At 43.9% G+C, this 15,296-nt stretch overlaps 1 protein-coding gene across 2 annotated transcripts in view; it reads right to left on the bottom strand.

Moving 5' to 3' along the window:
• The window catches only part of FAM104A (family with sequence similarity 104 member A), a 19,349-nt gene extending 4,053 nt beyond the window's left edge, over positions 1-15,296 (bottom strand). The window contains exons 1-4 of one of the 2 annotated variants that reach the window (XM_021066708.1): positions 14,986-15,291; positions 9,833-9,932; positions 1,662-1,665; positions 638-696 (exon numbers count right to left, since the gene is read on the bottom strand). In XM_021066708.1, the coding sequence (XP_020922367.1) occupies positions 638-696; positions 1,662-1,665; positions 9,833-9,932; positions 14,986-15,206 (384 nt within the window). In that variant the 5' untranslated portion in view covers positions 15,207-15,291. Of the gene's footprint in view, positions 1-637; positions 697-1,661; positions 1,666-9,832; positions 9,933-14,985 lie in introns of both variants that reach the window. The other variant, XM_003131246.4, reaches the window with a different exon arrangement.

The raw sequence follows: 15,296 nt of genomic DNA, 5'->3' as shown, positions 1-15,296 counted from the left end.
CGGCAGAGACAGCAATGGTCAAGAAAAGCTTCCATTCGTAAGATTTAACCAAGAATTAACAGGATCCGTAGGTCATTTGGAGGTACTTATCCTTAACAGGTTACATAGTCTACTGCCCAGAGGTAGCAGGAAGACAACCATAGTCTTACTACTGAAAAGATTCAGGAAAGCATGATGGGGAGTTCCCGTTGTGGTTCAGCAGTAAATGAACCCGAGTAGCATCCATGAGGACGCGGGGTCGATCTCTGGCCTCACTCAGTGGGTTGAGGATCTGGTGTTGTCACGAGCTATGGTATAGACTGCAGACACGACTGGGATCCAGCATTGCTGTGGCTCTGGCGCAGGCCAGCGGTTACAGCTCCGATTGGACCCCTAGCCCGGGAACCTCCATATGCCCCTGATGCAGCCCTAAAAAGACAAACAAAAAAAGCATGATGGACTAAACAGGGTCAAATGGCAGAGTTCACAACAGTTACTTTTACTTAAAGACTGAAGTCAAAGCCAATTGAAAAACAAAGCCTGTTTTCCATAAAGGCCTTCCCTAACCTAGCCCAGAGTCAGCCAGGCCTGCCCTGGTGCAGCTGGCGAGGCCGGGACAAGGTAAGGAACAGGTCGCTAGGCCAGGTGAGAAACCCACCATGCACAGCACTTTGTTTCCACTTAGTCTGTTTTCTTTACTGTTTCTCGTTACAGGTACTGTGAAAATTTAAGGCAAGAGCTAGAATCAGTTTCTAGTTAAGTTTCCATCTCATATTTATTTCACATTATAATAGCAAAGGTACACTCTTCTGGAAAAAGATAAAAATCCTTTAAACAGGTTAGCAAAAATTTCTGTACAGTAACTGTTAAAAATGGGAGGGGGGAGAGATACACCTGCAATTTCTAGTCCATTTTAAGTGTCTTATAATTAAGATTTTAAAGACAGGTATAAAAATGTTTAGGATGGCCTTGTTTATAGAGCTAAAAATGGGAAACAACCTAAATGTCTAAAAATAGGGAAGCTGGTTCAATTATAACACACGTACATCAAGTATAACATATAATTCATAACAGTGAGTTTTACTCAGCTGGTAACTGATGACAGAGATGTACACATACCAAGGCAGAAAGATCTTTAACATATTTTTTTATGTTACAATGTACAGTACATCTGCTGGTTTTTAAAGTGTCTTCTTTAATGTGTACACATACATACACCAAAAATATTCTGGAAGGATATACATGCCAAAATATTTTGAATTTGGACCTGCTACTTAAAAAATATATTTTTTTCTATAGCATCTACAAAAAATATTTCTTTTGAGGACAAAATATAGTCATGAGTAAGAGAACTAAAAAATGCTCCCACAAAAGAGAGTTACTTCCAACTTCAAGACTTCAGTTACTTCTAACTTGAAGACTGAGACTGAAACACATTGATGCTGTCTGTAAGATTTCAGGAGGGTCTAAAACCGCTTCACTGAATCACTAGCAGGCAGCAGGCTGATGATGTTTTTTTTAAGGCATGAGACGGAAACTATACAGAACCTGGGAATCGGGGTGAACGCACTTTATATCTTATTTTAATACATATAAAACATTACATACATACTATCAACAAAGGTAAGAACAATACATCTCTTTCAAAGATGCACTGGTTCCTATTTCTTGCCAATGGAGACCAGTCTTGGCACTACTGGGGGCTTCAGGGGATGGCTCACCATATGTAGATGGACCAGGGTTTTTCAAACTGAGGGTGAAACTACTGGGGTGCGGTGGGGGGTAGCAACCAGATAATAAAAGAAAACAGCGCAGCATGGTAAGGGTGATTGTTCTGTGAAGGTTTTTTTCAAGGATACACAAGCACATCTGGTATATGCACAGGGTCACAAAATCAAAGACTTCTATGGGCCTGGGTCAAAAAAGTTTGAAAGTGGGGAGTTCCCTTCGTGGCGCAGTGGTTAACGAATCCGACTAGGAACCATGAGGTTGCGGGTTCGGTCCCTGCCCTTGCTCAGTGGGTTAACGATCCGGCGTTGTCGTGAGCTGTGGTGTAGGTTGCAGACGCGGCTCGGATCCCGCGTTGCTGTGGCTCTGGCGTAGGCCGGTGGCTACAGCTCCGATTCGACCCCTAACCTTGGAACCTCCATATGCCGCTGGAGCGGCCCAAGAAATAGCAAAAAAGACCAAAAAAAAAAAAAAAAAAAGTTTGAAAGTTACTGTAATGGGTCTTAACACTGTCAGCCATCAGAGTGGTCTAACTTCATGGGGTAAAGCAAAGATCATTATTTCATTTCAACCCTAAAGGCATAAAGTCAAATTTTATGTCTCTGTCAAAGTCTTAAGGTATACGCAGAAATAGAGGAGTTCTCTTGTGGCGTGCAGGTTAAGAATCTGGTGTTGTCACAGCAGCTCAGGTGACTGCTGTGGCGTGGGTTGGATCCCTGGCCCAGGAATTTCCATGTGCCACAGGTGCAGCCAAAAAAAAAAAAAAAAAGACATACAGAGAAATAGACATACAAAGAAATAGCACTAGGACTACTGAAGCCTATGGATCTATAAAACCAGAAAATTGAGGAGTTCCCACTGTGGCACAGAGGGTTAATGATCTGGCTCATCTCTGTGGCTTTGCTGGTTGGATCCCCTGCCTGGCCCAGTGGGTTAAGGATTTGGTGTTGCCACAGCTGTGGTTTAGGTTGCAGATGTGGCCTGGATGCCATTCCTGGCCTGGGAACTTCCATATGCCACAGGAGTGCTGGAAAAGGAAAAGAAAGGGGAAAAAAAAAAAAAACAGAAAACTTGAGTCAGGAAAAAAATTGCATCTCTGGGATTTAGTGGAGCTTTCCAGTGTCAGACTGCTTGGGGGGCAGTGGGGGATCACAACCGACAGTGCACGGTTCCAAAAACTACAGCTGCCAATTTAGTACAGAAATGTTTGCCGTGTTACACTTGTACTTTTAAAGACAGCCAATTCTTTTACCCAGAGACAAGAGTCCAAAGGCTTTGGGACTGAGAAAGAGTCACCCCTGTGAACCCTAGCCCTGCACCCCGATTCCTGAGAGTCTGCTCTTCAGACGGTTGGCCGGGCTTACAGGTACAAAGTTCACCTCCTCTGCGCTCATGTTCCGTCCTGGCTTAGTGCTAACGTTGACCAGCGTATCTTCATGACGCCTGTGCATTACAAGTCATGACCTGTGAACTAAGAACCCCTTGCAAATCCACGTCCACAAGCACAATTAAATTAGATTCTGACCAAGAGTAGCTCTCTCAATATACCAAGCGACTCCCAAGAATCCTGTGAAGATCTGCGTGGAAGGGGAGGTGTCTAGGTTCCTTAGCAATAAAATCCACCAGGACATCCTTGTAACTGCAGACGCCCAAGGAAGGCTCAAAAGAGAACCATCACGAAGTCTGTTTGGGAATCGCCTGTTGGGCTTTTCTTTTTAAAGTGTACATGCCAGGGCCACACTCGAGAAAACATGGCTCAAAGAGGCACAGAATGTTCTACTGTCCAAACAAATGTTTGCATCCCTGCGTGTACCAGGAGGCACTGCACCAGAGCTCCTGAAGCCTACGGACTTACATATTTACTCAATCGAGAACGTGGTGGCAATACAGCCACTGATAATGGCAATTCACAGCTCCCACGGTGGCAGGAATTCAGCAGTAGGTGGTGATGGAGAGAACTGGGAAAGGCTCCGTAAGGAAAATGAAGGGTGTCTGAACCGGCTTAGAAGGATGAGGAGGAAGAAGCCAAGTATGACAAACTGGTAGAAGCATAAGAGCAAAATCGGAAGAAAAGAGTGTTTGGGGAGCAGGAGTGAACTGTGGTGGGGCTGGCGCTCCTCAGGAAGTTAGGGGGACAGACAGCACGGGAGAGGTGACACTAGATCACCGAGGGCCCCAAGGCTGCACAAACAGGCTCTGGGCCTCCGAGGCCACTCAGACGTACACTTGGGCGCCAGGGAACTAGGGATGTGGGGCGGGGAAGGTGAGCAGAGGCAGCTGGGAAGGTCACGAACACTTTACGCAGGAAGGTTAAGTGAAGGGAGGACCCTGGGAGGAAAGGAGGAGACTTTCAGTCCAGGTTGACTCCCAGCACCCAGGACAACACTCGGCGCTCCGTCCCTGTTTGCTGAATGGAACACTGGGGGCCTTGAGGAAAGTGCCAGTGGCGCCAAGGAGGAAGCCAGGGTCCAGAGAGGAAAGGAGGGAGGGTGGGTGGGCCAGCACCAGCCGCAGGTGAGCGGTCGGGGAGGAGAAAGCCCTCGGTAAGCAGAGACGGAGAGCCGGTGAGTTAGGACCAAAGAGCACCTTCACAGGCTCAGGAAAGCAGCCGCGGATGTGCGGGGGCTGAAGAGATGAAGAGCAGGGAGAAGCCCTGGAAAGAGCCTGCGGGAGCCTTGAGAGAAGGTCCGGCAGAGGAAGGCAGAGACCGGTCCTTGGCAGAAAGGAGAACGTGGGTAGAAACGAAGGAACTCTAAAGACTCTTTCTACCCAGCACCTTAGCAAGCCCCCCAGGCAGAACTGCTAGGTTCCCGAGTCTGCTTCCTAACGAGGCCAGAGTAGACGGGCTTCTTACTACCCCCAGCTGTGCGCTGTCTCTCAATTACAAAAGCAGATCCCAGCATGTTTTCCCTTCTCAGCCCCAGCTTCCCACCACATCCATCTCCCCATTCAGTGGTGCTTTTAATTTACATGGGCCTCAAGAAGAACAAAGACATCTCACTCATGGGATTGTAGACTCCACTCCTGGAATGAAGTTCATCCTAAGGCCACTGGAGAATCTGGATTAAGTGCAAGAGATGATCCTGGCCAAGTCTATCAGAGTCTCTACTGTAAAATTCTGTGCTCCCAAAGTGCCCAACGACTGAAGAGAGCTCCAGGTCTGCCACTACCAGTGAGACCATAATCCCAAATGGATTCAGTGGGCTGGTTAAAACCACTTTCGAAATAGGCCAGGGAAGAAAATACATCTTTCTGTGTCAAATCCTTACAAGATAAAGTCGAATCGCATCATCTGTTTGAAGTTCCCTCCTAAAAACAGGTATGTATCCTCATTACTTAACAGACAACATTCAGTTTCACATGAAACCGCTTGGGGTAGCTTCTCATGCTGAGTTAGTGTAACATATTACAAATATTTCAAGGACTTGAACTGTGAGCAAAGTTTCTTAAGACATAACACCAAAATTAAACTGTTGAAAGGACTGTTCCTCCATTTTGAATGGATCTTTTGGGAAGTTAATTTCAGAGTTAATTTGCTACAGGTTTTACACACAACCTTAACGGCCTTACCTCAGAATTGGCCAAAACAGTTCTGTCTCTAAGCCTGTTCCTACTACCCTAGGACAGATCAATGATGAGAATGAGAAAAAACAGACTTAAAAATAGCTTCTCCAAAAATTATGCCAAATATGTCATCTAAATTCACTGTTAAAGAAAATCACCTAATATTCAGCTACTTCTTATCAGTTAAAACAAATGGATTTACAGAATCCTAATTTTAGGGGTTCCCACTGTGGCTCAGCGGTTATGAACCTGACTGGGAACCATGAGGATGCAGGTTCAATCCCTGGCCTCACTCAATGGGTTAAGGGTCTGGCATTGCCGTGAGCTCTAGTGCAGGCCAGCAGCTACAGCTCTGACTGGACCCCTAGCCTAGGAACCTCCATATGCCGCGGGTGCAGCCGTAAAAAAAAAAAAAAAAATCCTAATTTTAATGATACATGGATTCCCCTGGTTCTATTATTTTACCATGCCTCTACACTCCAAAAATATCTTGGGATTTTAGGATTATGACATAAAAAGTTTCCCTTCTAGTAGAGATGAGAAAAAGGCAGAGGCTCTTCCAATTAAGCCACTTCTTTTTTATTTCCACATTTTCTCATTCTCTACTTGCTGTTACTTCGATGTGATCTAAAACACATCAAAATGATCTTGATAAGTTAAAGGTATAAAAAAATGGGGGTCTCTGTATTATGAAAAGGTACTGCTTTCATTTTATGTAGCAGAACATAATATGTTTACATACCTAAAGCCAGATTTACTGAAAATGTCTAGTGTAATATGTAGATAAGGACACTCAAAGTAAAGAGAATTACTCCTATACGTAAAGATACAACTCAAACCAAAAAGGCCAGTCCCTAAGAAAATGAATTTAAATAGGTTAAATCTAGCTAGTTTTTACCCCGTAACTGTCTGAGGTCAGGAATAGTGCTACCTTTGTAAAGGTCCCAATAGGAAGATGCAAAGTGACAAATCACTTTACTTCGTGGTCACTAGAGAGAAAAACTTGTCTTAGACGTTAGCTACCAGGAATCATCAAGGATGGCTTTCAAAAACTTTTCTTACTCCTATACCTGTAAATTATATCTCAATTTAAAAAATAGTATCCCAAGGCTCATAAGTCATGAAACCTAAGTCATTTAGAGTTAAAATTCAAGATCATCAGTGCACACACCAGTTGGTTTTGAAAAAAACCACTAGACCCCAATTTCCTCACTTCTGGTAGCTAGAAATCTAAAATTGCTTTCTAGCTAACACCATGTCAAAGCATTTACTTGGAAAATATTTTCCAGCTAAGAAATGGAGGAAAATTATTCTTCTCAGTTCCTACGATTCAAGAGAAGTCCAAGACCTGGCTGCCGCAGATACAGTCAGCAAAGCCCCTCAGAACCTTGTTCTGCCTTCTGGGAGTCAGCACAGACCGTGCTTAGGAGGGAGCAGCTCCACAGTCCAGCTCTGGGGCTCACGAACCTACCTCTTACTAGCTGTGTATCTTTGGGCAAATTGACTTTATTTTCCTGTGCTCCAGTTGCTCTGTCTGAAAAGTAGAGATCAGAGCACCTACCAAAACTGACAGGGAGAAAACATACAAGCAGATTCAAAGTTTCTCTTTACATAATCTGCAAGTCACTTGATGTTCTTTAGCTTCCTAGCAGCTGGGAAGAAAGAGACACCTAATATCTCCATTTTAGAGATAAGTGTGTTTTACCTGTGGCACAGTTCTGAAGAATTCAAACCCCTCTTATTTCCTGGTATTTGACAGTATGTGTAATCAGTTGGGAGAAAAGGTACATTTTGGAAATTAACTACAAATAACAATTTTAAATCTCCCCTGCAATGAAAAACTCATTGCAAATGAAAGCTCTTCATGTTATAAGAAAAAATTGTAAAATTATTTAAGTATTTCAGGAAAGACATAGGAAGCAGTTTCTCTTACCTGAGTTTGTCTGAAAGAAACTTACCTTGGCCCTACCTCAGAATTAAAAGATACCCATTTTCATTAATAATATATGTTACCATGTAAATTATCAAAATTAATAATTCATCAGTAATGACTTGTTTTGTTATTGTCCCCTTTATACACAAATGTCAGAAAGCAGACAAATGTCCCTAAACTTGATATTTTTATGCTGTAAACTTAATGATCTATTCCAGTGGTCACGATTCAATTATTCAGGGCTTAACTTTCCATTTTAAAAGCTTTCCCCTGCCTTCTGCTGCTCTTGCTCTCCCTGGCTTCACTCGGTCTCATTACTCCTATCTGTACCCATGCTGACCCTTAGTTATTAGAAAGGCAATCTAGTCCATCCTGCCAACTCAGGACCACAGAGTGGTTTAACCACTGCATTTCTCTGGACAACAAACAAGACCCGAGAATCAACAGGTTGAATAACAATACACTGTTTTCTTCTGTGATACCAAAGCACTGGTATTAGAGAGGAAGTGAAGGCCAATCTCTACAAACGGCAACTGAAACAAAACCAAAACTAATGTTTACTTTTTAAAAAAATGACAATCTGTACTCCTCAGAGACCAAAACTGTGGATTTGAGGGAAAAAAAAATCAATCCAAAAAAAGATGTACTGGGAGTTCCTGCTGTGGCGTAGTGGGTTAAGGATCTGGCATTGTCTCTGTGGCAGCACATTCAACCCCAGGCCAGGCACAGTGGGTTAGGGATCCATCACTGCTGCAGCTCTGGCATAGGTCACAGCTGCAGGTCAGATTCAATCTCTGGCCTGGGAACGTCCACATGCAGCCAAGAAAGAAAGGGAAAAAAAAAAAAATCTACTGGAAAAAAATAAAAAATAAATAAAAGGAGTTCCCATCGTGGTGCAATGGTTAACGAATCCGACTAGGAACCATGAGGTTGCGGGTGTGACCCCTGGCCTTGCTCAGTGGGTTAAGGATCCGGCGTTGCCGTGAGCTGTGGTGTAGGTTGCAGACGCGGCTCTAATCCTGCATTGCTGTGGCTCTGGCGTAGGCTGGTGGCTACAGCTCCGATTAGACCCCTAGCCTGGGAATCTCCATATGCCGCGGGAGCAGCCCAAGAAATGGCAAAAAGACAAATAAATAAATAAATAAATAAATAAATAAAAAATCTACTGGAATTTATGCAAACATCATATAATGGAATTAATATACATACATAAGTAAAGAAATATTCCTGCTGATACCATGAAAGTAATCACCACAGACTTTTAATGAATAGTCTTAGAATTCAAAAGAATAATAGAAGCTCAATGCTGTTAGTTTTATCATTAGATATTCATGGTGGCCTCTCATCTTTGGTTTTCTTCCATCTGTAAGATTCCCCAATAATCACATTAAAAAAGTTCAATTACCTCTCTGTTAATCTTAAGAAAAAAGTAACATGGAGGGGGGAAAAGGCGATAGGAAGCTTTTCAAATGGGGATGAAAGCTATAGAAATCTAACTCTCCATGGAGAAGGATCTAGTCTGCACTGGTCCTTGGCTGCTCCCGAGGAATATCACCTACTGACAATTACTGACTTTTCTTCCTCTCCAGGGAGTTAACTTTGGATTTCTGGTAAAGACTTGATATAGGTCAAATCCTATTACTGAAAACTAAATAAAATACACAGTGTTTTGGTTGTGCAAGAATTATGACCTATCACCTATGGAATTCTGCTTTAAGTGATGAGGCCAGGGCTCAGGAATCCTTGCCATTGCGGAGTTTCTCTCTTAGGGCAACAGCGCTAAGGGTCAGGTCTTAGGCACATAATCTAACAGCATATCCTTCAATGTCAGCTGCCCTTCCCATTGCAGACCAATGTTCAGTGCACAGGAGGCAACCTGCAGCACCCAGGAAACCGGCGTTCAGGGGCTCTTCCCCCATGCCCTCTCCACTCCGCCTCCCGCACAGAACACATAATGCGAACAAAAACACAAAAGCATTCAGAATATATAATGTACATGTATATTGAATATGTATACATTATATATTCTGAATGCTTAGACAGTTTCTCTTAAAATCATGGAAAGCATACCTTTAAGAGACATAAAAGCAGCAAAATACACTTGTCTTTTAAAAAAAATCGACATCTTGAAGAATCATTTTATTTTTTTGGTCACACCCACAAGCACACAGAATTCTGGGACCAGGGATTGAAGCTCTGCCACAACAGTGACCATAGCCACAGAAGTGACAATGCTGGATCCTTAACTAGCTGGGCCACCAGAGAACTCCAAAACACACTTGGCTTTAGGGCAATTAATGGTTCATAAACTAAAAGAAAATCAGCCGGCTTCTGAAATGCCAAGTAGGGGTTCAAAGATGGGCTTTCAAAGGTCCATAAAACTTGTAACATACACATTTTGGAGTGTGTATGTATGAATATGTACAGACAGCCATTTAGCTGGGGAGAGGGTGTGTGGCTTTCTCAAAAAGGCCATGACTCCAAAAAAAAAAAAAAAAGGTTGAAAACACTGCAGTCAAGTGAGATCACTTTCCTTTATTCAAAGAAAAATTTTAATTACACAGAAGTAACTGAGTTATTTTAGTTCAAACAATGAAAACAGCAGAGACTCTTGGCCACACTTCCTACCTCTGTGTCCCAGGAATCGTGAAAGACAGCGTTTCTACTACTCCTTTTGGTCTGCGGGGGGAGGTGGTGGTCTTCCTCACTGCCATTCCTTCTCCTTTTCCTGAAATTAAATCACAGGGAGGACAAAAAAATACAACAGCTGGTCCCTTGGCCCCTTCAAACTGGAAAACCTGACAACAAATAAATTTGCACTCTTGCCTGAAAAAAAGATAAATCATCATGTGATAACCCAGTAGGTAAAAAAACTGGCAGGATGCCATCACTGGGCACAAAGAGCAAAAGTATAAAATAGCAGCAGTAAGACTGAGCTTATATGAGTCCAACTAATTTCTGAAAAGGAGCCTGACAATTTTAAATACCTACTGGGAATAAATAAGAGGAGGGAGACACTGATGACTAAGCTTTCAATCTAATTAAGGTTATCTTTTCCCACATTTCCTGAAATTACAATTCTAAGTTACCTAATTTTACTCCCGTCGATATGACAACATCTAAGGTGGGAGTGACTGCCTTTGCCTGTATCTGTATAAAAATGGTGCTACACAGGAATAAAATAGCATTAGAGGTCCATGGTAGCTTCTAATCTTTAATTTTCTTTCATCCCTAATTCTTCCCCAATTATCAGGTTGACACACAAGCCCTATGCCCTCTAACGTATTAAATGGCTTCTCTAGACAATCACTGGAAAGGCTGCTCTTGGACCCATTAACTTGATTATTTGGGCTACACCCCGGTATTATGATATAAATTATTTCTCCCTGTTGTTACTTTGAGATTTTAACACCAGCTGTTTAAAATGTTCAGGTTTAAAGAAAAATAGCACATCTTTCTCAATCAAGTGTTCTAAGATGTACAATAAAGACAAAGTTTGTTTTCCATGCAAGAACCATGTGTTGTCAGGCCTTCGAAATCCCAGTTAGAAAAGAGAAATAACTGAAAGGAGGTCAGTGAGATGGCATGGAACTGCGCTGTCCGATGGGGTAGCTGCTCATATATTGTTCACTTAAAGTGAAATCAAAGGAAATTCAATGAAATGTAAAATCCAGTTCTTTAATCACTCTGGCCACCTTTTCAATGCTCAGTGGCCACACGGAGCTAGTGGCAACTATACTGGACAGCAGAGATATAGACTGCTCCTGTCACTGCAGAAAATTCTATTAGACAGTGCTGGCTAGAGGCCAAATTTATACAAAGCAGCATAATCTATTATAATGAAAACTCTTCAAGGTTCAAGTATCTATAACTGGAGGGGGAAAGAGCGTTCTGGAAAGTACTGAATTTGAACATCTAGTATCTTCTATACAGTTTTATTTCTATGTGAGTAGCTAAAGCTTTGAGTTGAGGTCTGGACATTGGAGAAAACTTAAGTTAACAACCCCAAGCTCAATCCTGTGTACTCCACAACACTCAATACACCTAACTTTACTCATTAATGAGTATGGAGCCAGCTTAGACTTGGAATGGTCTAATGGGTGTGCGGAGGACCTGTAGAGCAGTAACCCACCGGCAGAGGGCTGCACCATTCACCCCATCCTAAGGCTCAGCTCAGCTGTAAAATAAGATCACCACTTCTGCTCCCTACTTTCCTCCCAGGAGATTAGATCTTATCTTGAAGTTCCTGGAGGTTAAAAAACTAGATGAATATCAGGTTTTAATAATCATTAAATGTATGTGCTAATGACATAGATTTGAACCAAGAAATTGTTACTTTCATTTTAATATGACCAGAGAACTTTCATTGGAATGTGCTGCAGTTCCAGAACAATGTCTGATGTAAAGCCAGTTGACACGAAAGAGAAACTCATCAAATGACAATATGTGTGTCCCCAAACTCCTCTTTTATCGATGTGCCAACAGATGACTGTGCTTTGGGCTGCTGCGTCTAACTAAATATATAAGCCTGTCCTCAGCTGTCCAATTTCCACATTTATAATGAGGGATGAAATATACCTTTCTAGTGACAAGACTATAACTGTCAAGACGATGGCCTGGTTTTCAAGACTTCGATTAAACTCTGGGACTGTCACATGAAATATCCCTGCCTAATAATCAGTTGATTTCTCAAGGTACCAGAACGATCTCTTTGGCCTCTTGGAAGTCCTCCCCTTTGGAGGAGGTACCGCATTAAGAATAAGCCCTAACCTGTTCTTCTTTCTCCTTTTTCTAGGCTCTTTGCAGACTTCATCCTTAAAACATTCTTCTATCAACAAATTGGTGGAGTTCCCGTCGTGGCGCAGTGGTTAACGAATCCGACTAGGAACCACGAGGTTGCGGGTTCGGTCCCTGCCCTTGCTCAGTGGGTTAACGATCTGGCGTTGCTGTGAGCTGTGGTGTAAGTTGCAGACGTGGCTCGGATCCCGTGTTGCTGTGGCTCTGGCGTAGGCCGGTGGCTACAGCTCCGATTCGACCCCTAGCCTGGGAACCTCCATATGCCGCGGGAGCGGCCCAAGAAATGGCAAAAAAAAAAAAAAAAAAAAAGACAAAAAAAAAACAAAACAAAAACAAATTGGTAAAATTGCAGCTTCATGCTCAACCCTATCCATACAATCAGTCAGATTACAGCTCTTAACATTAATGCCACAGACCAGGTTATAATTTAAGCAGCTACCCTATAATTGATTATATTCTCCCTGGCCATCCAGTTAAACACAGATTATCATTTTATATCTGTTACTTCTAAGGAGGCTGACTGCATCACTTTTCATCATTTCATTTCTCTCCAATCTTCCAAGCATGTCCTAGAGACTAAGCATAGAAGAAATCCTAGAGTATGGAGACTAGTGGTTTTCAAACTTTTTAAAAAAAGTAACAGAATCCTTTCATCCTACCAAAAAAGAAAAAAACAAAAACAAAAAAACAAAAAAAACCCCTTGATTTATGTAAGAGATAAAAGATCTGTTTTGTTTGCCTTTAAGGCCCAACCCACGGGCATAGGAAGTTCCCAGGCTAGGAGTCGGGTCGAATCCAAGCGGCAGCTTCCAGCCTATGCCACAGCCACGGGCAAAACACCAGATCCAGCTGCAGTTTGCTTGTGGCAACGCTGGATCCTTAACCCACCGAGTGAGGCAAGGGATCAAACCCACATCCTTGCTGAGACAAGATCAGTTTCTTAGTCTGCTGAGCCACAAGGGGAACTCCAAAGATTAAAGTAAGGGCCTCATCCCACACACCCACCCCTCTTTGAAAAATCACGTTTTAGACCAACCCTTCATCTTTTTTCTTTTTTTTTTTTTTTGGTCTTTTTGCCTTTTCTAGGGCCACTTCCTGCGGCATATGAAGGTTCCCAGGCTAGGGGTCTAATCGGAGCTCTAGCCACCAGCCTACACCACAGCCACAGCCACTCGGGATCGGAGCAGCGTCTGCAACCTACACCACAGCTCACGGTAACGCCGGATCGTTAACCCACTGAGCAAGGCCAGGGACCGAACCCGAAACCTCAGGGTTCCTAGTCAGATTCGTTAATCACTGTGCCACGACGGGAACTCCAACCCTTCATCTTAAAATTGAGTTAACAGATCCAGAGACCTGAACTGACTTGGAGATGCTAAGACAGCCAGAACTGGCAGAGCTGGTCCAACATACTGCACAATACACGGGTGCAGAGAAACCCCTGCCAAGTCAAATGACTTCTTTTATAGTAAAGAAGTCACCGTGTAAAGATTGTGTGAACTTTAAAAAGAATCTGCTATTAGTATAAACACATTCAGATTATTTGTGTACAGTACCAGCTAAAAGGAATATTTTTCTGAGAAATATTTGGACTTCTTCACATATGTGAGACATCCCAAGGGACTATCAGACATACATACTGGGTTTGGCAAGGGGAAAAAAATGGCAGTTAGATCATGCTTACTGTACCTAAGGCTCTTGTGACTAATTCCAGTAGCATGTTGGTAAACTGGGCTCCTAATTTCATATTTAGTCCACTCTTATTTTACCTACAAGTAGAGGCTTTATGCTCCCGCTCACCACATGACCCAAATCAATATGCAGAAGTTTGGAGAACCCTAGATTTTCACTACCAGAATCTTAATCCCATGAATTTACTATGCTCCAGACCAGGGTCCTTGGAAAGACTGTCAATTACAATCAAAGTCAATGGGATCAGAGAACAATAAGAAAAGATCCAGGGTCCTCTACCAAGGCAGTCTTATCTCATTCACTCAAGCCTCGCTGAGACTATTACGGAATACAAGAAAGAGCAGTGAACCTGGACAAAACCAGGTAAATTTACTGAGCGCTCTAAATATGTTTCCTCATCAGAAAAAATTAAAGATTGGACTTGGTGATCTATAGTTTTTATTTCAAACTTCACGATGACGGATTTTTCTGATTTAATTAAAGCTGATCGTTTTCATTCTGAGATCCAACGCCAACTCTCTCCTCCCCACCTCCAGAAAAAAAAAGGAAAAGAAATCACAGCTGGGCCCAGACTCTCCTCAGTACGTGTCAGGCAATCAAAACACCCCCTAGGCTAAGACTCAGGTTCAGGCTCGGAGAAGTAGTGGTGCGTTATGAAATAATCCCACCTCCCGCCTTCTGAGTAAAAAAAAAACGGCTCCGCATCCAAACAGTTTAGAATCCTGACAGTTCTTAATGGTACAGCCGAGAGAATCCACAAGCCACTTTGGTTATCCGCCTTTCTGTGTTCAAAACCGTCCAGGGCACCAGTTCTTCGATCTAACCTAATCCTTCCCTGCTGCAGGGTTAAACCCAATCCTTCTTTCTGACCTTGGGGAGACGGCAGTTCCCCGCCCCGTCCCCTCACAGACGCCCTAAAGGCTCCCTCTCGAAGATCAGACGTTCCTCCCATCCCCCCACCCGCCTAAATTTAGGACAGGGAAGCTTTAAGGCTCTCTCCTCCAGGACCTACAAGACTTCATTCCAAATAGGGAAAGACAGGAAGAAATAAGATGGGATCGGGAGGAAACCTGGGGCCTGGGGACTCACTCCTTTAGCACCTTCAGGGACCAGGTACCTGATCACCCGCACATCCCTCTCCCCTCCTCCCCGAACTGCAGCCCACCCAGAGGGAGACCCGCAGGGCCCACGCTTGCTCGGACCCCCTACTTCGCGCGCCCGCTCGGATCCATCCCCCAAGACACAGCATCGGGCGAGAGGCTGGAAAGAAAGCGGGTCCCCTGCGGTCTTACCTGGGGCGGAGACGCTCGCTCATGGCAGCCGGTGGAGGCGAGCGACGCGGCGCCGCGCCACGAGAAGAGGGAACTGAGGGTGTTGTGTTTCGGCGGCCGCCACGCCCACCCCCTCGGGCCTTAGCTCTCGCCGCGGCTCTGGTGGATGCTGCCGGCGGTGAGTACCCCTCGGTGGGACCCGTACCACCGCTACTTCCGGCGTCTGCTCCGCGCCCCCCCATGTCGCAGCCGCCGTGGTACCGCCCTCCTGCGGCTGCGCAGAGGCGCGAGCCCGACCGCGCCGACCGGTAACCCCGCCCACCGGAAAAGGC

The sequence above is a fragment of the Sus scrofa genome, chromosome 12 (genome assembly GCF_000003025.6).
Source record: "Sus scrofa isolate TJ Tabasco breed Duroc chromosome 12, Sscrofa11.1, whole genome shotgun sequence".
Classification (NCBI taxonomy): domain Eukaryota; kingdom Metazoa; phylum Chordata; class Mammalia; order Artiodactyla; family Suidae; genus Sus; species Sus scrofa.
The sequence above is the reverse complement of the archived record's forward strand: the minus strand, read 5'-3'. Positions and strand labels throughout refer to the sequence as shown.